This window comes from Botrytis porri (assembly GCF_014898465.1).
Source record: "Botrytis porri strain MUCL 3234 chromosome Unknown BPOR_010, whole genome shotgun sequence".
NCBI lineage: Eukaryota > Fungi > Ascomycota > Leotiomycetes > Helotiales > Sclerotiniaceae > Botrytis > Botrytis porri.
In genome coordinates this window covers 1,048,265-1,071,537 of record NW_024066084.1, presented here as the reverse complement: position 1 = coordinate 1,071,537, position 23,273 = coordinate 1,048,265, and the positions used below count along the sequence as shown (strand labels likewise).

At 43.3% G+C, this 23,273-nt stretch overlaps 5 protein-coding genes across 5 annotated transcripts; 3 read left to right on the top strand and 2 right to left on the bottom strand.

The window, feature by feature from the left end:
• Positions 1 to 4,551: 4,551 nt before the first annotated feature.
• On the bottom strand, positions 4,552 to 8,862 carry EAF01_007767 (uncharacterized protein). The gene is made up of 3 exons (XM_038916023.1): positions 8,263 to 8,862; positions 6,985 to 8,202; positions 4,552 to 6,907 (listed from the first exon to the last, which is right to left on the bottom strand). Exons 1-3 carry the CDS (start codon positions 8,357 to 8,359, stop codon positions 5,154 to 5,156), a joined length of 3,069 nt encoding a protein of 1,022 aa, XP_038768494.1. The 5' UTR covers positions 8,360 to 8,862; the 3' UTR covers positions 4,552 to 5,153.
• A 1,648-nt stretch (positions 8,863 to 10,510) lies between these two features.
• Positions 10,511 to 14,785, bottom strand: EAF01_007766 (uncharacterized protein; the record flags this gene model as incomplete). The annotated part of the gene is made up of 4 exons (XM_038916022.1): positions 10,511 to 11,125; positions 11,176 to 14,418; positions 14,465 to 14,555; positions 14,607 to 14,785. 4 exons carry the CDS (start codon positions 14,783 to 14,785, stop codon positions 10,511 to 10,513), a joined length of 4,128 nt encoding a protein of 1,375 aa, XP_038768493.1.
• A 560-nt stretch (positions 14,786 to 15,345) lies between these two features.
• Positions 15,346 to 17,270, top strand: EAF01_007765 (uncharacterized protein). The gene is made up of 3 exons (XM_038916021.1): positions 15,346 to 15,799; positions 15,853 to 16,051; positions 16,203 to 17,270. Exons 1-3 carry the CDS (start codon positions 15,608 to 15,610, stop codon positions 17,123 to 17,125), a joined length of 1,314 nt encoding a protein of 437 aa, XP_038768492.1. The 5' UTR covers positions 15,346 to 15,607; the 3' UTR covers positions 17,126 to 17,270.
• Positions 17,271 to 18,724: 1,454 nt separating this feature from the next.
• Positions 18,725 to 19,959, top strand: EAF01_007764 (uncharacterized protein; the record flags this gene model as incomplete). Its single annotated transcript, XM_038916020.1, has 3 exons — positions 18,725 to 18,873; positions 18,961 to 19,531; positions 19,582 to 19,959. 3 exons carry the CDS (start codon positions 18,725 to 18,727, stop codon positions 19,957 to 19,959), a joined length of 1,098 nt encoding a protein of 365 aa, XP_038768491.1.
• Positions 19,960 to 20,967: 1,008 nt separating this feature from the next.
• EAF01_007763 (uncharacterized protein) lies at positions 20,968 to 22,815 on the top strand (the record flags this gene model as incomplete). Its single annotated transcript, XM_038916019.1, has 3 exons — positions 20,968 to 21,226; positions 21,473 to 22,091; positions 22,143 to 22,815. The coding sequence occupies 3 exons, from the start codon at positions 20,968 to 20,970 to the stop codon at positions 22,813 to 22,815; spliced, it is 1,551 nt and encodes a 516-aa protein (XP_038768490.1).
• Between the last annotated feature and the right edge of the window lie 458 nt (positions 22,816 to 23,273).

Here is a 23,273-nt window from a genome sequence, read left to right as displayed (position 1 = left end):
TTTACTTGCGCAGGGTGTATCTTTTTAATAAATCATTCATATTCAAAAGTACTCAATCCCACACTCTTGACCTTCAAGTTCGCTAAAGGAACATCGCGTACTAGCCAATCAAAGAAGAGTGACTACCTTTCGAGATGTCGACGGCCAGATAGCTATGTATTTCCGCGATAACACGGTTCACTGTGATGGATCGCTCCTTTATCAATTCGTGCCTTCTCAACGTACCTTGCTTACTTTATAGAAAGCATCTACTGTATATCTCAAACCGAGACTTTGAGACTAAAATCAACAATGGATACAAGGATTCATGGGACTCCTTTCAAGATAGGAAAATCACAATTATCCAAACACTTTGGGGCCCGAGAGAAAATGATTGTGCTAATACGGCCATTGTTTGTAAGGCGTTGAGGAATGTGTTTTTTATACTGGGTTAGATCATATAGTCATATAATAGATCGTATAGTATTACAAGGGAATGAGAGTGATTGTATGATACAAATCGGGACAACTATAATGTTTTGGATGGGAGGGGGGTCATAAGGTTTCTCCCTCTTGTATCTGCACTTACACTCTCACTCTCACTCTCAGTCCACACAAAAGTTCTCGAAAACTACATGTGACAACCCGCACCCCGATACGATCTTCCGGCATTTCGAAATCTCAACTTCATACACATATGTACTGCGATACCACTACGAAAATATTACAGACACCCCAGAGACTGATGGCACGCTTGCGAGCTTCATCTCCTACATGTTTCTCTAAGCTCACCGTGACGAATCAACCACCTCCTCGAATGGACACGCAGATGGAAAGGGGGATGAGATGAATTCCGCTTTACGACATGAGCGATTTACACATGTCGTCACCATACCAAAATCGTAACATTGGCAGATATACCCGTAACATCAAATCAAGGCATTCTCAAACTTTCTAAGTCGGGTACCCTACTTTCGGGCCACCCCCCTTTTGGGCCACTTTTTACACCAAAGATGGAATTTTTAACTTTCTTATTTATGGATAGAATTCACTGAAAATTTATATATATATAATTTAGATCATTTTTATTTTACCTTGAAAATTTCAGATTTTTAAGAATTTTCTGTATTGAGATCTAGAGCTTCAAAATATCGATTTTTAAGTTTATATAGGAATTATATATAAATTTGAAACTTTTATAAAATCTTAAATAACTTTTTAATAAAGATTATTAAAAATAAACTATTAAATTTTATTATAAATTTATAATATATTTATTTTGAAGGATTTAGAAAAAAAAAAGAAAATTTCTCATAAATAGATACTTAAAAGAATACCCTCAAAATTACAGGGATTATTTATACTATTCTAAACTCACTATATACTATATCTCTATATTTATTAATTTTTATTAATTTTTTTTTTAATTTCTATATAGATTTAAATTCAAAACTTTCAAAAAGATATATAGTTTTCTTTTAATAATTATTATTAAAAAGTTATTAAAGATTTTATAAAAGTTTCAAATTTGTATATAATTCCCATACAAATTTAAAAATCGATATTTTAAAGCTCTAAATCTCAATACAGAAAATTCCTAAAATTTTCAAATTTTCAAAATAAACTTAAAATAACTTAAATTATATATATTCAAATTTTTATTATATTAGATTATATATTGATAAAGATATTAATAGGCTAAAAAAAACGATTTTTGATGTAAAAGGGTGGCCCCAAACAGGGGTGACCCGAAAGTAGGGTGGTCGACTTACATCTCCCTGATACTGTATTGAGACCTACATACAAGACTAGATTTTTGCAGAAGCGAACGAGGAAGAGGAAAGGTTTAGGTCGGGCTTTACACGACGGGTCTTTATAGTTCACGATCTGTCGATTTCAGTGATATATACAAGACATTCCTGGCGCTTTTGGATCAAGTGAAATGGAATGGAGATCATTTTCTACATTTCACGATACTAAGCATGGTGTATCCTACGCGTTGACACCGAATGTTGAGATGTATGGGATGAGCAGAACTCTATTTAACAGAGGGTTCAAGATGGTGAGTGAGTAAGTGAACAAGTGAGCAAGTGGAAACAGTGATGCGTACTAACAACACAAGGTGATTGCAGATTTCTCAAATTCCCGCCCAGTGCATGATTTACACACACAAATATCTCACCAGCTTCAATGCGCTGACTCACGACAACTACATCGCGCACATATACTTACCTATCAAGATTTTTCACAGAATCCACGCTCGGCAGACTCGTCGAGAGAAGACCCTGGAGAACTTATCAGCATACAACAGAGATACTTCGAGAACAGAGTCGAGACTGAGATTGAGGCGAAAACTTCACGGCGGGTAAGAATGTGGCATATTCTAAAGTCCAACTTTCAAAGCAAGTCGAGAAGGTGATCAATAGAGGTGTGAAAGATGCATTGATAGTGCGATTACACGTGTGCGAAAGATTTCATATCACTGCTAGCTGCAGGATTATGCACGCTTCGTGAGCATTGGGTAGATGGCATCTTTGGAGGGTGATTTTAGTTTTGTTGCTGAGAGGCATACTGTGGTTTGGAATTCCCTGGAAAATGAGCGAGGGCCAGATTGAATGCAAGGAGCTTCTGGAAAGGTAGTAAGAAGTGAAGCATCACGAGAAGAGGGACATGATACCCATAGCTGATTCAAGTTTGCAAATGTTTGTCTTGTACAGCACCATGTAATGGTAGCATGGCATAATAATCATTTCACGTTGCATGCTCCTTCCTGTCACGCGCACACAACGCAAAGTATATTGAGTATTTTCCTTAGTATTTCAACGCAGAGGAAATTTCACTTTCATTTGGATCTCCGAATAGTGCTTGTAATGAGTGGGTTGAGTTATAGTAATGCAGTTGGGTTTGATAAATCATGAGTTGGGTTGAGCTGGGTTTTCGAAACTCATAACTCGCAATCGATTGATTTATACTGGGCTATATACCATTCAAATAGATACGCTACAACCCCCCCCATCTATTTCCACTTCCCATTCCGTTTAAGTTTTACGAGCACCTATGTTTCGACCAGCGGTTTATCATAAGACTGTAAACCAAATCATGGATGACACCGTGGTCTTTCTTAGACCAGGAAGTTGGATTGATTCTTCAAAGTTGAAGATAAAAGTACCAAACCTACCTACTTGGTACCTACTCACTGCGAACACAATATCTGAGGGTAAATCCCCCCTGAAGTTTTTATATCATACTAGAAGGAATCGGATCAAATTATCTTCAAATCATCCTCTACATATCTATTTCTCATCTTTCAAACCTTTCACATCATCGATCTTTGAATACTTTATCAATTTTGACTAAAAGTTTATGAGCCCATCTCATTGGATGTACTTCTATTCGTCGAAATCTTGTATACATTCGTTTATATACACATTCGCAGATATATATATACATACATATCGATCCAGACAAACACGCAAATCAAATGCCCATATCCCAATACTCATTCCACGCCATTCCACACCACTCCATTCCATTCCATTCCTATTCCCTTCTCATCTCCTTATCTCCCTAGACTCACTAACGTAAATCTATCTAAATATAAGCATCCATCCATCTATCCATCCATCCCCTAACCACCCATACCCAACCACACCAACCCACCCCCTATTCATAAAATTACCCCTTCGCATACTTACTTCACATCCCATACCTACTCCTCTCTCAACCTCCCAAACCTCAAAACATTTCTCCTCTTCCTACAACCTATTGCTGGTACGATTGTTGGATCTACTCCGTTACAGACACTCCCTTCTGTTCCATTCCGAGTAATTACGTATGCTTACCTGTATCCCATTCCAATTCCTCTCTTTAGGTCTGTGTTTAGATAATTATGGTTCCAATTTTCCTTAGCTTTACTTCCACTCTCACTGAGTCTCTAAATACATGTTCCAGTCCATCATCTAGCCATTCATCATTCATCATCCATCATTCATAATCTACACACCTCATCATCATTCCACTTTTACAAATTATGTATCTCCCACCCTCCTCCTCCACATCCCACATCCCCCACCCCATCACCACTCAGTCCATTCCCCCCCACGGCATCACCACACAACTCATTCTCCCCCCCCTCCTCTTCCCCTTCCCCTTCCCCTTCCCCTTCCCCAATTCCAGTCCCGATCCCCCAACTCCCTATCCATAGTAAGATCCCACCTAAATACTAAATACACAAAACCACCTCTCCATTCCCTCTCGACCTCCCAAATTTCCTCTCCTCTCCTTTCAAACCTAGTATTGACATCACACTCCCCCTTCTCATGCTTTACTATACCATACCATACCATACGATCAGCTATATCATTTGGATCATCGAGTCTTTTCCCCTAATTATGCACAAAACATTTCTTTTCGCATTCATTATCATGCAATCATGCATTCATACGCTCAAGCTACCTAACTCTTATCACATCACATCACATCAAACCAAACACCCCATACACTAAATCACTCACACACCATCAAAATCACGAAAGGAATCTTATAAGAAATCTCAAAAGAATGTCATCTTTCAAAAGAGATAAACAACTAAATCTACAAAATTATTTGTTCTAAGGAGTATCTCATATGTATGCATGTATGTATATATGTGAGTATGCAATATGCTCATTTCATTCATTCATCCCAGTCATTCATCCAGTCCATGAAATATCCTCAATTACGCGTATCATATCTTTCTTCTCGCTCTATTGAGCAGTTCGATGAAAAATATAAACTTATTATGTATGCCAATCCATTCATTCATCCATCCTTATCCCAAGGGGTATCTGGAAACGAAGCCATTCAAAAGCCAATCAATCAAATCAATGAAACCAACGTGAATAATGAAGTCGAACCAGAACCAGAACTTCCAGACCATGCTACCAATTGAATTCCTTTTATTTGTTCCAAATCATGTCCACAAACCAATGCACCCATTCCATCTAATTACCAGAATCACCAGAATCCCCTCCCATCGTTTTTTTTTCATCTTATTTATTGAACCTTCCCCATCACATCCACGTCTTCTCTCCTAATATATCTCTAGAAAAATAATACTAAGCAAATAACAAAAATTCGGAGTGTACTATCACCAGACTGGTAATACTCTTAAACAAGTGCCCACGAAATTTGAATTAGTGTGTCTTCTTTCTTGGCCTCTCCCTCTCTTGGCCCTCTGCGATGTTGAAACGCTCCTTATGAATAGCAAACTCTTTCATAGCTTGATCATGACCCGCCATCGCCGCGACCCAGTGACTCATAACTGCTCCGTCCTCTTTGAGACCACGTCTGTAGATGTCAAGACCCTGGGGATTTTCCCAACGATTTGATCCTAGCCCATCATTTTGATTTTTGCGTGCGATGAGATGTAGCAACATGCGCTTGGCAAAAACATCCCAGTCACTCATATAAGCTGTAAATGACGACAAATATATACCTTGCGACAATGATTCGCTCGATTCGTGAGTGTACTTCGGGGCTCTGGGTGGCTTTGGTAAATTAAGGGAAGAAAGAAGATCTTGAAGATTCATGTCATGAAATTCCACTCCCAGGCCCTCTGCATCAATCGGAGATTGGGACGGGGCTGCAGATCTCTTGAGTTGATCGGTGTTGATCTTCAGTCCAACATTGGTCCTTGGCGGCGAAGCCTGTGTTGACTGGGCTGCTGGCGGTGCAGCTGCTGGTGGTGGTGCAGCTTGTGGTGGAGGAGCTGGTGTAGCTGGGGGAGGAGAATCGACATCCATTGCATCTGGACTAGCTGGGGGTTTTGGAGGTTTGGGGTTTCTACCAGTAAAAAGCGGCTTGTCGTCTGCGCTGTCATCTTCGATAACTACCGCGGCAGAACCAACAGTGGGCTTAGCGATAGGCACTCTTGGTCTTCGAGACCCGATTCGTGTAGGAACAGTAGGCTTAGTAGGCGATGGAATTGACGGAGGAGCAAATGTTTGAGGCTTAAATTTTTCTGCCCAGTCCTCTGGAGAGAACTTAGTACCACCAGGGGATTCGATTGGTGTATCCGAGTTGACTCTTGATGCCGGGAAAGGTTTCGAATCCGCTGAGCGGCTTTTGACAGGAGATCGACCTCTTGTTGGCCGACTTGCTGACTGAGCACGGACATGAGAGGAAACCGGGATCTGAGTACTCTTACGTTCTGGTACAAAATAATCACCACCAGCTTCAAACTTTCCGTGCCACTCTTCAGAGGAAAATGTTGTATTGATCTTTGGCCGAGTTGGAGAGAATATTTCATCATCCAGTTTCATAGAGAAGCTATCATGAGAATTACTATTAGCATGGGCATTCAATTTATCCAACAACAAAGAATTCAGACGCGAATCGCCAACTGAAAATGCAGATTGAGATTTAGTGACAAAACTTGGCCTCTTGACAGGGTTACTCGTCTCGGCTGGCGTCGATTTGAACGAATAGGTGGGCTTATCATTGTGGACCTGGTGGTTAATACTCTTGGTTGGCTTTACATGACCATTTTGACGAGAGTTCTGAGCCCGTTCCTTGTTGGTTACCAATCGGTCGACGAGATTGTGTTGAGCAGCCTCAAAAGAATTCAGTTTGTTCGCAGACCCATCGCTGCTGCGATGCAATCTGTCCTTATCTCCAGGTTGAGACCCTTCTGAAGGACGAGGAGAACCTCCACTAAGAGGTGATGCAGTGGGACGCTCTCTTGGAGTAGTAAAAGAACCAGGGTACTTTTCTTTGTATGCATCCTGCATGCTTTTAGAGTTGAAAAGGGGTGGACGCGAAGGGGTTCCAGGGAATGATGCATGCTTGATATGATGGAGCGGCTCCTTGGAGTCAGAAGCAGTGTACTTAGAAGATGTATCATACATTGAAGGTTGTGGTTTAGGCTCTTCCTGGGCTGGAATTTCATCTGTAACGAGGTTAGCAAACGTAGGTCATTATATGCTGAGATCGTTTAATTTGGGTTAAAACCTCAGAGTCACTTACTTTGATTCGATGTTTCTGGTGGAGCAGCATCTGCCTGTTTTTGTTCTTGAGCGGGCGCAGGTTTCCTAGGCTTGGCAAATACCCGTGGTTTCTGAGGATTGATCTCTGGGCCATTACCGGAATCCGATGAATCAGGAGAGGATGCAAATGCATGTGTCGTCTTGGAGGGGCTACTTTTTGCGGTACCATTTGGACGTGGGGAGGGCGAATTTGGATCAGATCCCGCACGTGGAATAGGCTTTCTACTTTTTGGTTCAGCAACATTTTCTCGAGTACTCTTCGACCTTCCTATATTGGCAGCGTCAAATGGATCAAACTTCTCTCCTCCGGCACTGGCATATGGTGTACTGATACGAGGCTCGTATGGTGACTCTTCTTCGGTCCTGAATTGTCGCAAAGGATCATGTCGCAACGGATCATTTGTCTTCGCCGATGGACGGGTATTATGATTGACGGGTGGAGCATCAGGTGGAGTATCCTCCTTCTCACGTTCCCGCTCGAATGATGGGGAATCTCTTGGTGGCGGTGGTGGCGGCATGTTTCTATTGACACGGGAGGTAGAGTAATTGCCCTTTCCTGCAGATGGCTCATCCGCTCCTGGATTGCTAGGCATGAACCCATTTCTTTTTGGTATAGGAGGTGGAGGATTACTTGGTTTTCGTGGAGGGTCAGACGTGTAGTCGTCGAATCCTGGCTTGGCTCTTGGAGGAACATTATAGCCCCTGAAGCTGCTATCTTCACGACTTGGCTGAGAAGTGTACTCCTTGGGCGCTGCTTTTGGTGTAGTCCATGTCGGGCCTGAACCAGTTCTGTAACCGGATGATGGTGTCTTCTGGTGACCCTTCATGCTCTCCCATGCATTGAACGTACTTTTCCTCGCCTCGGGCCCTTCTTGTGCCGCCGCGCTGGCTGATTGTTTCGGTGTTGTGAAAGTGGAATATCTCGCAGCACCAGCAGATTGTGGGGGAGGATTTCTATTGGGTCGATATTGCGGTGGTTTGGGCGGACGAGGGAATTCGGAGCCATAATTTGAATAAGGATTTCCTTTCGTAGATCTGAAAGCTGAAGCGGATGTATATCTAAACCTCGATCGAGCATCGTCATATCTTTGTCGCTCTGACGGATCCGTAAGAACTTCGTGTGCGGATTGAATGGCTTGGAATTTGGCAGTTATATCGCTTTCCTTTCCTAAATTACGATCTGGATGGTACACGAGAGCTATCAAGAGAAAGAGGTTAGCTTTGAGCGCGGGGAAGGCTGAGGTGGAGGGTTGTGTACCAAGTTTCCTAAATTGCTTCTTAATCTCATTTATCGATGCACTTGAATCAATCTCGAGATCAGCATAGTAATCCCGATCGAAATCTGCCTTCACCATAATTGAAGGGGCGGTTCGGACCAGATTCAGTTGCAAAGCTCAAAACGTATATGGAAAAGATCCTGGTGCTTTATAAGTCGAAACAACGAACTGGATTATTGGACCTGGTGGCGGACAATGATTTATTGGTTACACTGAAGATTCATTCGGAAATTGAGGCTTAGAATTTGAAAAGACTTCTGGAGTTTTGGTTGTGATAGCGAGAGGAAGTGGAAAAGATCCTGTGTTGGCCCAGCTACCCTGTTTAATTTAAATTGACCTGGAAATAATAAATCTTGAGGTGGGCTGTATGTATGAATTCGTGCGCAACTTATCCTGCAATACTGTTCAGTAGATAAGGAAGTATATATTTTTTTTGGTATCCAGGTGATGTTGAAGTTAAAATGAAAGGAAGGGGCGGGCGTATGTATCACTCCGTCCAAATTGGCAGCAAAATAGTAGCAAGAGAGACTTTCTTTTAGCTTGTGATACCTATTTTGAGGTAAAGGTAAAGGTAAAGGTAAAGGTAGAGGTAGAGGCGGTAGAAAACAGCACTAGGTGGATTTGTTTACAGGTGAAAGGTGGAGGGAGGCGGCTAAATAATCGCCGATGATCCACAGACCAAGACCCTGAAAACAGTGATTCCTTTCGTCGGGTAGGTAGGTACTGGGTAATTGTATTTCTTTTACCTGTCACCTGTCATTGATATCATTGATATCATGTCATTGCTGGATTCATTTAAATCAAACGATTCACACATATCCAAATTGTACATTTATTCATAATACATATACATGTACACACACCTATGTATTCATCAAAGCTGGTGAATATACCCATTGAGCTTATTGACTAACCTAGTATATCATTTGAGCTTGATTTGGTCATAGGTAGAGATCAGATGATTGCCAGGTACTTTTGATCGCCCTACTAGGTATCTTATTGATCAAGAGACAAGAGATACGGCACAGGCGAGAAGTATATTCAACTATACCAAACGGACTTCTTTTTCTATAGAAGTAGGTAAACAAACAGATTTCCGATATCCAAGCCGTACCGTCTCAGATCAAAGATTCAAATGTGCACGCTAGCTAGGAGATATACTGGTACGAAGTACACATCCATCCAATGAACACAACAAAATCCCACTTCAATCTTGACGTTACAGAAACACCACAAAAATGACGTAGAGACAGCATCTAGAGCAAGATACATACATACGAGAAAGATGTCACCACCGATGATCCATATGGGAAGCAGGAAAGCAGTGACCATTCTGGACTGCAGTAGTAGACCTACGGATGCAGATGCAGATGCAGATCTCGTGGGACCTAGGTCCAGTGGTAAAGAAGTATATGAGGATTCCTGGAAAACAAAACTAAGTTCCGAAACAAATGATACCATGGATCGCGATCTCTCCAGTTCTTCATCTCTTCGCTCATGTTTCTTGCTTCATTAACTGCTTATTTCTGGTAGAACCTAGATTGCTATTCGCATGGATATCAATTTCTTGCCTGCTTCCTACTTTTTCTTGATGATCGATGATTGAATATAGAAGGCGGTCAGTCTATCAATCTGTGAGCTGAGGATCTTTGGTCCGTAGGTAGGAACGAGACATTGTTCGATGACTTGTAAGACTTGTTAAATACACAATTGTCCGAATAACCTCAATTTCTACAACTTTCCTCCAAGAAAGCTCATCAGACGGGATAAAGTCCATAGATTAATCACTCTATTATTGCAGTTGTAAGTAATCGTAGTAAGAACCTCAAAGACATAAAACCACATCATCATCACACATGTAAATCATCAGAGTAATATCCACTTATCATTATATTTTTTACTTGTTCATATTTCATTGTTTGTTTGTATTTCGGTACGAGTTACTCCAATCCCTTTGCGAGAACGATTAATTTTCGCTTCATATATTATTGTTTCCCCCAAACTCCTGTTGAATCAAGTTCATACTACATCGCCACTCCATGATAAGCCTTGTCATGGCTCTAACATCATCGCGCAACAGAATTCTGTTATCCAGAATTCAAATCATTCAGAAACCATAAAATTTCCTGCCTGATGACCGTACTCAAAACGTGAAAAGACACATGCCCCTCTGCGTGAATATCTTGAGCAGTAGCTGAGACACTGGTCTCTCTTACTGAGATGCGCAGCTTAAAATGAGGGATCATAACTCCATCCACCTTGCCTTCGTACACGATCTCTCCCTTCTAAATCCTTACGCACCTCCTCTTCGGTAAGGCGATCAGATCCACTCCAATTGGCACTGGATGTCCTAGCCCTGAATTTGTGGAATCGATCCTTACTTTTATCGAACACTTCTTCCATGTTCAAGGCTTGGGGTCGTCCGAAAATCTTAGATGGATCAATGGTTTCCTGGAGTGCCAATTGTTTGCGAATCTCAGGAGAATCTGTCCAGCCAAGCCCTTGAAATGCTTTCTTCTCTTTTTCATCATCATCATCTTCGTCTTCGCTATCACTAGGTATTTCGGGAAGAACAATGTTCTCTCCATTCTCGTATCGTGGTGATGATTTTGCTGCAGATTTTGCCGCCTTTGCCGAGGCATGACTTACATTACGTGCGGGTGTTTTGTATGACTGTCCATTTGAGCTTGATGCAAATGGAATGGCTCCCTTGGAAACCTGAGTCATATCCATGGGATTGCCAATTTTATTCTGGTGTTGTGAAACAATAGTAGACCTTTGTAGATTAGCAGGAGGTGGAGCATGAGCATATCCGCTTGCAAACAATGATTTTGTGGGCATCTCCTATCTTTAGTTAGTATGGCTATTTGAACTGATCATGGATGTAGGCTTACCTTTGGACGAATACTAGATTGTCGAATTGGGGGGGCAGTCATTTTGGGATGAGACTCCGTCAATTCATCTTCTTCATCAAGATACTCGTTGGTCCTTTGGCGTTTGGTGCGGGGGTCACCGTGAATTGAAGGAGCATTTCGCTGAACTGGTGGACGAGCAATTTCTTCATTGTTCTCTAGCAAAGCTCTCTTTGGCGGTGCTTTGGCGGTGTTCATACGGGTAGCTTTTGCTTGCCCGCCTAGGTCATTTCTTTGAAGTGGAATTGGTGGCAATGACTTCTCAAGCCACTGATCAGTATTTTGCTGAGGTCGGATAGCTGGCGGAGGAGCTCTCTTTTGCTTCGCCCTTTCGATGGCCCTTTTGTTAGCCTCGCTAAGACTGATTTCCTTCTGCTGCTCCCGTTGACGCTCCTGGTCACGCCTGATAGTTAGCTCATTCTGTCGCTTTTGCTCTTCCTTTGTAACAGCTCGCTGGCGTTCCATTTCCAACTTCGCATCCCTTCTTTGTTGAGCAGCAAGTTCATCAGCCTCTTTCTTTCGTGCAGCTGCTTCTAGGGCTTTGTTGGCTTGCGCCTTGAAGCTGTTATTCGAAGATTTGCTCTGTAGCGAACTAGAGCTAGCTTTGTTTCGTAGGTGTCCACCTTGTGAAGATTGTAAGGACTGCTCCAAGGTTGCTGCAAGTGTTGTGTTAGATGGATGATATTGCTGACCACGTGAGGAGCCAGTGTCGACACGTATCACAGTCGCTGGTGCCTTGGCTTTGGGAGCAGTGTCTTTCACTGGTCTCAATGGCCGTTTAGCCTGTGGTCGCCCAATCTGAGACTTTGGTCTTGGAATAGAAGGCGGTGGCATTGATGCTGGTGCATCGGTCATATCGGTGTCCTTACTGGAAGACATATTCGCGGATGAAGCTGTACTTGCTATGGCCTCTGCTTCCAACTGGGCTTTCGTCCTTCGTGGACTACCTCGAGTTGCTTTTGGCACTTCAACTTGACTCGCCTTGGCCAATTTTTCTGGTTCTTTCCGGGAGATTACTTCCCTTTGCATGGCTGCGGCTCGCTCTTGCTCTTCATGATAAACACGTGCGTCCTCTTTGACCTTCATGCGTGCCTTCTCCAATTGATCATTCATCTTTTGTGCTTCTTTGGCTTCTTTGGCCTCTCTAGCCTCTCTAGCCTCTCTAGCGGCCTCTTCTTTGCGTTTCTCTTCCTTTTCAGTAGAGGCTCTAGTTTTGCGGGTGGTAGCTTTGACAGGACTTTGAATACGTTTGGGAATTGAATCATTGAAACGCATATCCATTTTGGGATACGAGACTTCCGCATCGCTGTTCTCATTCTGAAGTACATCTTCAAAGGAAGACACGCTATTCTGGTGAATTCTTGTAGATGATGATAGAGTTTCAATTTTTGCTTCGGCACTTGCAGCTGCGCTACTTGCAAATAAAGTCTTTCCTGATTTCAAAATTGAGGAAAATTTGTCTTTCGCAACCTTCAACGGGCTTCCCCGAAGAGTCCTGGGTGGAGACTTCGGAGGAGTTGTAGAATCCTCATCAATTGCATTAATGGGAAGATTTGGGTTGGAGACCGACATCAATTTTTTAGGACTTTGTGGCCCAGCAGCTCTCTTAGGCGAGGAGATGAATGAAGTCGAGATAGATTTAGTTAGTCCTCTTACATTGGTTTCACGGACTGGCGATAATTGCCTTGCTTCATCTCCATTATCGGGAACGATGAATTCTGATCCACCAACAGTTTCTTTGCCATGCACACTCTCCATCACATCTGCAGTGTGATTCTTGGCAATGGTTGGGCGAGGGCTGAAAATCGACTTTCCATGCAAGGCTGTTGTTGGTGGTCCAATCCAGCTATCCTCATCTTCAGGGAAGGCACCTGGAGTCGCGAAGGGCTTGTCTTTTGATGATGGGGATGCCTCATCTCGTCTATGTTGTGGCGTTGGAGGTTGAGTCGCTTGTATCGACTGGCGTGAGGGTATTATGCCACCTACAAGAGACTTCGAGGCAGGTCTTGTTGTAGGCTGAGACTGACCAAGCATACTGATCTGGTCCTGAAGACGTTGTGTCGACGTTTTATTGTGAATACGTGCCAGTAATGTTTCGGCTTCGGATTCTTCCCGTCCAGTCGACTCATGCATTTCATCAACATCCATTTCGTCTTCATTTTTGTTTGCGAGATCTTCTTTGACGTTGCCCAGACTCTTTCCGCCCGTGGGCCGACCATAATGACTAGTGCGTGCCTGATCTAGATGGCTCGTTCGCGAAGTACGATGCCCGAGACTTTTCTTGGATAAATCTCGCGCAGGTAGAGAAGCAAAATTCAAACTACTTTTGCGGAAAATAGGGCGTATGGGACTTGATCCCTCGGAAGCAGATTGAGCATCAGGAATATCATCCATCTGCTCATCCTCATCTTGGGGGTCGTCTTGAGGTGCAGATGGTGAAGACTGTGGCTCTACCGAGGGTTCTTTGAAGGGAGATTCCGCCCTTGCGGGAGATTTAGATGGAGATTTCTGTTGTGGACGCTTTTCCGGTGACGAATGAACTAGGCTCTGGTCATGAGACTGTAACTCGAGATTTGGATACTCGACATCTCCCATGACCTGGTCCCCGTTTGTTGGCTCCCTGTCTTGTTCTCCGTCCTCAACTTGTTGAGCTTCTGTCCCTGTTTCTGTCTGTGCTTCTACCTCAACGATGGGCGCTATTGGCGAACCTCCTTGTGCAGATTGAAACGAAACCTCGACAGTTCGTTGCTCTTCAGACTCTAACTTTATGAGTGAACTCTCTTCGACGGGGGCTATCTCTTCCTCGGGCCTCTCTTCTTCATTGTCTATGTTACCTGCATTACTTGCAATCTCTTCATTTTCTTCATTCTCGATTGTATCTTCCCGGGGTATGAATTGTCGGGGTGGGCTTGTTGCGAATGGTTCTAATTCGGTAGGTTGAGTATTAGGTTGCGTCGCCTCCTCAAGCTGACTTCCATAATAACCAGAATCAAGTGCGTTGATGAGAGATTTGCGCTGAGCACTGCTCTGCGCAGTGCCAGAGCTAGATGGATGATGTGAAGATGTAGGTTGCGAAGGTGTGGGTTGCGATTGAGTAGGTTCCTCTTGAGGTTCCGTCGGGGCGTCCTCTGCTACTCGAAATTTTGGGGGTGATCGCTCGTGATGGGCTTGTCTAAATGGACTTGGGGCTCCTTGCGGTGTTGCCGAAAAGACATCGGATAATGGCTGCTAGATATCAGTATAAACCGCTACATACAATTGATAGACATACTGCGCGCACTTCCAATTGATTTAGTTTCCTAGCTGTTCTAGGTGTCTTCCCACGTAACTTCCCCGGCGTTTTGAATATTTCGGCAACGTTCCTAAAGGACATAAGGTTAGCTCGTGCCCAATTTGCAGGTATGTTTACATACACTTGATTCTTGTTGAATATTTCTGCCATATGTTCATTCAACCAGTCAATCTCATTCCTGGCAGCAAATGTAAACTCCTCTGCCTCTGCTGCTGCAAGCTGCAGCGCGTTTGATCGCTCCTCTGCTATCCACCCTTTCGACCCTACTTGCAATCGTTTGTTTGGTCGCACTGCCGCCATTTTTTCTGCTGTTCGAAACAGCGCGTCGTGTTATGAAGTACCGAATAATTTGACGTGATTAATTACTCGCAAGAATACAAGACCATTTCTTTGTAAGCTATTGGCATTAATTGAAGGTTGGGCGATTGGCGTGGTGGTGGTCATGAGAGTATGAGCTGAAGTCTTAAAAGTCGTAAACTTAGTGATGCTGTACTTCGCATGATTGTTTTGGTTGCCCCCACGCGTCAACGGCTCATCCCTAAATTCTGAATCACATGACTGTTTCACGACACTATCTCATCCTAATAAACTCTACTTTTATAGGCTGGGATAAAATCATTGTATCGAGGTTTATAGAAAATTTCGTGTACAGTACAGAGTCTCTTTACTAAACTAGGTAAATCGTATAATTACATGGTAATAACATATAATAATATGAGACTGTTTGTATGATACCCATTGGAACAATCATAAGGTCTGTCTTTTCATGTTAGGTTATCTGTACACCCAGACACAAGGGCTCTAGGACAACATGGGCGCCAGCTCGCACGCAATGACAATCCAGCCACAAATATAATCATGTGAGTTCAAGGTATTCAATAGAGCCTTTTTACTGCATTATAATCCATTTTAAAATTACCAATTCTCCCAATTAGAATGGAACAATTGGATTCTTGAAGGGTTTTGCAAGCGGTCAATTCCCACTTGTTTCGAACAGCCGCGGGGATCAACAACAGGACTGACTACCACTTTTGATCTATTCATGAAAAGAGTCGAATGGATTGAAACATTAGCCTACATATTGATGAAGAAAGACATTTCCAATTTTGATTCACCAACATAATGATTTGCACTAGAGTTTCCAACATTTCTAGGCTATTAGGCCTAAGACTAGATCAAAATGTCGTTGCCAGGAGAGCATTCACAACTTCGACATCCCTAAGAGCCAATACACTGATGGAAACAAGTGGATTTTCAGACACACAATTGGAGGTTCGAGAGGCCATTGCAAAAATTTGCTCAAAATATCCGGATGTAAGAAGACTATTCCGGTTCAAACTGCCGCAACTTCTCACTGAATATATCAGGAATACTGGGCAAAGCGTGATGAAACCGGGGAATATCCTCATGATTTGCATCGAGATCTGGCAAAGGGTGGCTGGATTGGTATTGCACTTCCGGAAGAACTTGGAGGATCGGGTCTTGGAATCTCGGAAGCCACGATGCTTTTGCAGACCATATCTGAGAGCGGTGGAGGCATGGCAGGTGCACAAAGTATACATGCAAGTTCGTCTAGCCCAAATATGCTGAGATTGTATCCCGTCGAAAGTTTCCCATTGCCTTGGTGATCAGACGGGACCCTCAACCTTTAACAATCCCAAAGAATGTTGTGGTTTCAGTGATTCAAAACATTGCAATGCTGATCCATATATATCAGACGTTTATGCTACCCAGCCTGTGGCTAAATTTGCCACTGCCTCGCAACGTCAAAGGATGTTGCCTAAGTTGATCGACGGTACCTGGCGAGCATGTTTTGGAGTCACCGAACCCAATACTGGTTTGGACACTCTCAAGCTTAGAACCCGAGCTACGCGTGAAGGCGATACTTACAAAATATCGGGTCAGAAGATTTGGATTTCCTCAGCACAGGTTGCGACGAAGATGGTGCTATTGGCTAGGACTACTCCATTGGAAGAAGTGACAAAGCCTTCTGAAGGTTTATCCCTTTTCTTCATCGATTTCGATCCTAAACAGCCCGGTCTCGAACTCAAGAAAATCAAAAAGATGGGTGGGCGTGCTATTGATGCAAACGAAGTTTTCTTCGACAATTATATTGTTAATAGTGATTCGTTAATCGGCAAAGAAGGGCAAGGTTTCAAAATTGTACTCCGTGGCATGAACGCTGAACGATGTCTGTTGGCAGGCGAAGCACTAGGTCTCGGGTATGCTGCTCTGTACCGAGCTTCCCAGTATGCAAAAGAAAGAATTGTCTTTGGTCGACCTATCGGTATGAATCAAGGTATCCAGCACCCATTGGCCGATGCATACATGCACCTCGAAGCCGCAAAGCTGGCAACTTATCATGCTGCGAAATTGTATGATAGCTCAACGACGGATCAGACAATAACCCAGGCAGCCGTTGGTGTTGCGTGCAACAGTGCAAAGTATCTAGCAGCTGAAGCGGCCTTTACTGCCTGTGAGAGGAGCGTATTAAGTTTGGGCGGCATGGGCTACGCCCAGGAATATCATGTTGAGAGATACTTGAGAGAGTGTTTTGTTCCAAGAATTGCACCAGTTTCAAGAGAGATGATCATGAATTATGTTGGAGAGAAGGTTCTTGGCTTGCCTAGAAGTTACTGAAAATGTAGTTATGTAGTAAAGTATGAGAGTGATTGTTTTGTATGAATTGGGATATTGATATAAACTGGAACAATCATATCAATTAAGCTAACTTAATCATATTAGTTGAGATATTGATAACATTTGAGATGTTGATATCAATCGGGACAATCATGTCAGTTAAGGTAATCATACCAGTTGAGATATTGAATCCAGTTGAGATGTTGATATAGATTGGAAGAATCATGTTAGATGAGATAATCACATCAATTAATATGATTACATCAGTTGAGATATCAACATACATTGGAATAAGCATAGATCATAAGGCTTTGGGGGGTGAAGGTCATAAGGGGGTCTTCTTTGTATTTGCACTCCCACCCGGGGTACAAGGACTTCAAAACAATGCGTGCAGTGCGCGCCCTCAATACTAGGCTGAATCATTGGTAATATGGTGGGTTATATGATGATGTACGAGAGTATGATAGTGATTGCATGATATAGATTGGGACAATAATAGAGTCTTAAACTAGAGAGACGGTCCAGAAGGAAGCTCTCCTTTGTGCACTTCTAGACACAAGGGCTCTAGAACAACACAGGTGCCAGCTCGTACACAATCACATTGGTGGAAGAAGGATAAGGACTATCCCATCGGAAGACAAGAGTACGGCCAGATGCATGAGGATTCTTTAGATGTGCACGTTACACATATATGTTCAAGATAAATCGTGCCGTGAATTAAACGGATTTTCTAATCTCTTCCTTCTTGTCCTCTATGTTCATAATCTCAAGATCAGGAACTCGCCTTATATTCCAATAACTGCTTTTTAGGATTGATCTGTTCCCTCAATAGACATTGCGCGATTGCTTCATCATGAATACACATAACGAGTCAAATCACGAGCGTTGAAGCTTTATCAAGAAGGAAAAAGAGGCGAATGACGGGCACATGGTTCCCTTTCCTTCAACTACAATGCTTAAAATAAACACGCATTCGTGTCTCTTCATCCACATTCGCCCGTCGTCTAAAGTTCCCACTAAAAAGCTCATGTGATGAATTCAGCCTAGATGCACTTGATACGGCTACTAAATATGTTACCTAATTGGATGAGGATCTCGTCATCCTGATCGGAGATGAGGCGGTCTGGAGAACGTTGATAACGGTGGACATCTTGAAACCATGGCCGACAATGAGTTGTCACCTCTCTAATTGACAGGTATTACGAACGGTTATCTAATCGATCATCGGAACTCCGGACGATCCCAAGCTTTCGTCTGAAAATATGGAAACTTCTCCTTCTCCGATACGCTACTTCGGTAGAATAGCATTTTCGTCTATTCAACCGGCATTTACCTTGACGTATCGCGGGGGTGCTTTGTGCGGGGTATACCGTCTACTCTGTACAGCTTGCTGCTCGTAAATTTTTAGCTTTCCAAGGTTCGGAAAAATAATAACACGAGAGTTGGATGATACTCCGCAAACTTAATATGAGATCCGGACGTTCCTGGATGAATTGAAGGTGGGTAGATATAAAAGCTGGGAAAGTCTCGTCATGTCTTGGCTGTTGTCATTTGTGGTTTACGTTACTGTCTTGGTTAGAATTTGGGATAATAGACAAGATGAAGTTCTCTAAGTATTCAGTTCCTCTATTTACTGGATATGGGTTGTCAGTTGCTATGCCTGATGCATCGGAGACAGATTTGGCATCATCTGCAAACAAAAATGGCTGGATTCCGCGCTTTGAGAATTTAGTAGCTTTTGGAGACAGGTAAGTTGATGTTCATCAACCTCACGGACTTTTACCATTTTTGGAAAATCATGTGTGAGAGATTGGCTGAAACTAATTTGACAATAGCTATACAGACGAGTCTAGACTGAGTTATTTCCAAAGTCACAACGGCTCTGCACCGCCACCAGGAACTTTACTTCCATTCAGCAATTCGACCGCTGGTGGAGGAGTAACCTGGGATCGATGGGTGTCGAATTATAGCGGAGCCCAGCTTTATGATTATGCTGTCGCTGGAGCAGTCTGCTCTAATAAGATCATCAATCGATATTTGGCCAGTATCTCTGGACCTTTTCCTGATGTTGTCTATGAAGTTGATGCGTTCGTTGCGGATGTCAAGTATATTAATTCATCAACAAATACCAACACTCTTTACACTAACCGCAAGCTTGACAATACGGTATACTCAATGTGGATAGGTACCAACGATCTGGGAGTGCGTGCCTTTTTGACAGACTCTTCCTTGAATGGGACAACCATTCCAGACTACGTCGATTGCATCTTCGATAGATTTGACGGAATTTACCAGACCGGAGCCAGATATTTTGTTCTTATGAATAATGCACCGTTACAACTAACGCCATTGTATGGGATGCCAGGTGCAGGAGGATTGAATGCTAGCCATTATTGGCCCAACAAAGTGAGAACCTCAACTCTTTCCGTGTGGCGTTTAAACTCACATATTCGTAGCCAAGCAACATTTCAGAAATCAGCGGGAAAATGAAAGAATATACTCAACTGGTCAATGGCATATTCGACTACCGAGTACCATTTGAACTAGTAATCAAGAAGCGTTACCCAGGAGCGTCGATCGCCATCTTCGATACTAATTCTTTACTTACCGACATTTACAACAATCCAACGCAGTATTTACCAGCACCAGCCGTTGTCGATAAATCATACATTCTCTGTGCTGTCTCCGGATCACCATGTCCCAAGCAACCAGGAAGCTTAGATGGCTATATGTGGTACGACGAACTTCACCCTTCTCAAGGAACAGATAAAGTTATTGCTCAAGAATTTTTAAATGTTGTAAGGGGAAATTCGAAATATGCCACATATTGGTAATTAGTCGCTTGTTGTCAGCGAGTGGTTATAGGTAAACATAACGATAGAACCGAAAAATTAATGATTATCTGGAACTGAAGTTGTATGCTTGCTTGCGTTACCATTACCCGTACCTAATCCCTACGGAGACGAACATGCATATGTCCTTCCCGACGAAAGCGCCGCCAGGTACAAGAAGTTTGTTTGCACAGCAATGCATATATCAAAGCCCTCAAGACTCTCGTAAACTTCAAGAAACATTGTAAGAGTAGACGAATCAATCATTGTACAACGGTAAGCCAATGATTGTGCATCGCTAGGAGCATGTTGTCATGCATGCACAATCCGATCTTACCACTAAGCAGATGCGGGTTAAAGATGTGCAGTAATTGAAGTAATGCCCATCATTTTGATTCTAGCAAAGATTTCTATCAACCGTCAAAGAATGGGGCGACAACGGTGCCGTGAGAATCAAATTCTGAGAACTCATATCGGTCGCTTCGCTCATCAAAGCATCCTGAAAGATTTGAGGCCATACAAATCTTTCTATATCGCCTTTTAAATGTACAACTAGCATGAAACGTTTCCAGATGATGTTTACATTCCTGGTCTAGATTACATTTGTACCACTCGATATGAGTTCGGTTAAAAATCCTTACTAAATTTGAGCTCGGTTCTTGTTACAATGCATCCGAAGGCAAACGCGCATTATTTTCTCACACCCCAGAAAACAACCCACATCGTAATACTGGAAAAGAATGAGGACAGCAAAAAAGTAGCTCAAGAGACGGTCATCTACCCATCCCACATCCTACAGCCCACCCATCTCCAAATTACCCCAGAAAAAACTTCCCGAAACGAGACCACCCAACGGGAATCAAAGACGCTTGGCATTGCCTTACGCACATTCCCGAACGAACGAAAGTTGATCTAGCAATTCCCAGCTAAATCATTGCCGTGCGGCGTATGTGCGACTTGAGATTATGATAGGCAGCCTATCATAGGCCCCTTTATTGACTTCCAAGAGCCATGTATGCACCAAATTACTCTTTTGGACAGGGGAACAATACGCAGTCTTTCAACCCCAATGGCGGCCATCCACAAGCTCCCCAAAATCTCCATCAACCAGGTCAACAACAGCCTCAGCACATGATGTATAATGCTCAACAATACGGGCCCGGAGGTCATCAATCACCTTACGGCGTATCTGGCCCCGGCATGGCTGGTAATGCCGGTGGAATGGGAATGATGCAGAACAGCGGTTTGGCGCACATGCCTGGTGGAAATGGTGAGTCGCATATTTTAATAATTCTTCTGCAAATCTGCTATAAGAGAATATTGCTGCTGCATATCTTGTGCACGCGTCGATGTCAGATGAAAGACTACATGGCTCCTGTGAAGCAGACTATGAAGGGCATGCGAGGTGTCGAACATACATACAGTCATTCACGTTAAGCAGAAAGGCAGGCGGCAACTTATTACTTCTCACAGTGGTGGTCAAAGAGAGCAAGATGACTGATAAGTTTCTAAGTAGTTTCTTCCTATCAAACGCCGTATACAAGCTCTCCTTACGGCAGCAATATCGCTACATCCTCATCCGTCTCACACCCTACAAACTTCATGCCGACTGCATCAAATGCGCCCCCACAATATGGGATGAACCCTTCCGCAATGATACCACAACAGCAGCAGCATCAAATACAGCGTATGCAGCCACCGCCATCCTCTACACCGACGCCGACGTCGGCGACTTCCCGTGTTTCTCCCTACGGAAATTTTCCCCAGAGCACACCACCAAGCGCGTCAAACGCACAATTTGCTGTACCACCGAATCCCAATCAGCAACACCATCAAACCCCTAATAACAGTCAACAAGGAGGAATGAGCCTGACTCCGCAGACCCCAAGCTTCCCGCCAGGTGTGCGAAATTCTGAAAACGCAGGAGCTGCCATGAGTACGCCATTAAGTCCTGGATCAGAGCTTCGAGAGAAGGAAAGGGTCACCGTACTACTAGATATCAATCGAGAAATGTTGTTAGAAGTAATGCGGATAATAGCTCTACAGAATGATTTGAAGAACAACAAAACGGAGGATCCCGCTGAGAAGTCATCGCTTGAGGCAGAGCATAAACTTCTAGCGAACGAATATATGCAGTTTGTCCCCTATACGTGTTGAGGCTGAAGCATTTACTAACGAATCTGAAGTTGTATGCGACGACTACAATCGAATCTAGCTTACCTTGCCGCAATCGCCGATCGCTCCCACAAGCCCACAGCTCAGACTCCCTTGCACCCCGCAATCATGTTTGCACCAACTCTTACATATAAACCCGCGCATACCATCCCTATATCTGCGCCCACGAATGACGACGATCCATCATCAAAACCCGAAGAGGGGCACGAAGATCGGAGAGAGATTTTAAAGGAGGCATATAAACGATTACAGGCCCTTTATCCAGGCGTAGATCCTAAGAAAGATACACCGGCTGGGCCACCAAACGCATCAGGTCGGGCACAAGCGCAGGCACAGCAACACGTGAGTCTAATGCAGGCAGCAGGGCAGAAACAGGGTGACATGGGGCAGAGTGTACAGAATATGACAGGACAAAATGGGATGGCGCAAAGTCAAGGGCAGGGACAGGGACAAATGGTACAAGGCGGCATGGGCGGCATGGTTGGTATGGGCCAAATGCAGCAACATCAGCAGCAAGGTCAACAGAATATGGGAATGCCCGGTCTCAACCAAAATCAAAATCAATTGCAGCAGCAACAGCAACAACATCAGCAAAAGATGCAAAACGAAATGATGAGACAGAGGATGATGCAGGAAGCCCAAAAGAATCAAATGATGAATATGGGACAAATGCCAGGAAGATAAATATTTACTTCTTGCAGCTGGTCAAAATCAAAGAATGTGGTTGTAGTGGAGGATCGGGATTGATGTGGCATTTGATGGGTGTTGGGTATCAAAACTTGATGAGGGATTGGCTACATCGGACGACACAGGCTCAGGCGTATGTATATGCTGTATGATATATGGCGTTAGGTAAGGGAGGTTTTATGCTTTTAGCAGTGGAACAGGATATTGCATACATGGAATGGTTATGGATTGTTGAACTGCAAATATACCTAGATTTGTTACTTCTTGGACTCTTGATACAGTTTCATACCTCGGATTTGTATGTTGTGGAATGTGAAGTGCTAGTTTCGCCAGTTGAGGCTCTGTGAGATGATATGCCATATAATGAGAATTGGGTAAGTATCGGATAGCTTGAAAGAGCTAACATTGAGCAGCGTGCTACGGAATCTACATCACATATAGGTAAAAAAGCGAAC

Bases quoted from the DNA above. Each gene is read 5' to 3' on its own strand.
- EAF01_007767 (XM_038916023.1), bottom strand. From the start codon at position 8,359: ATGGTGAAGGCAGATTTCGATCGGGATTACTATGCTGATCTCGAGATT. The intron at 8,203-8,262 runs GTACACAACCCT...TTCTCTTGATAG, and splicing joins GAAGCAATTTAGGAAACTTG to CTCTCGTGTACCATCCAGAT. The intron at 6,908-6,984 runs GTAAGTGACTCT...ACCTCGTTACAG, and splicing joins ACCAGAAACATCGAATCAAA to ATGAAATTCCAGCCCAGGAA.
- EAF01_007765 (XM_038916021.1), top strand. From the start codon at position 15,608: ATGATTTGCACTAGAGTTTCCAACATTTCTAGGCTATTAGGCCTAAGA. The intron at 15,800-15,852 runs GTAAGAAGACTA...TGAATATATCAG, and splicing joins TTTGCTCAAAATATCCGGAT to GAATACTGGGCAAAGCGTGA. The intron at 16,052-16,202 runs GTTCGTCTAGCC...CATATATATCAG, and splicing joins TGCACAAAGTATACATGCAA to ACGTTTATGCTACCCAGCCT.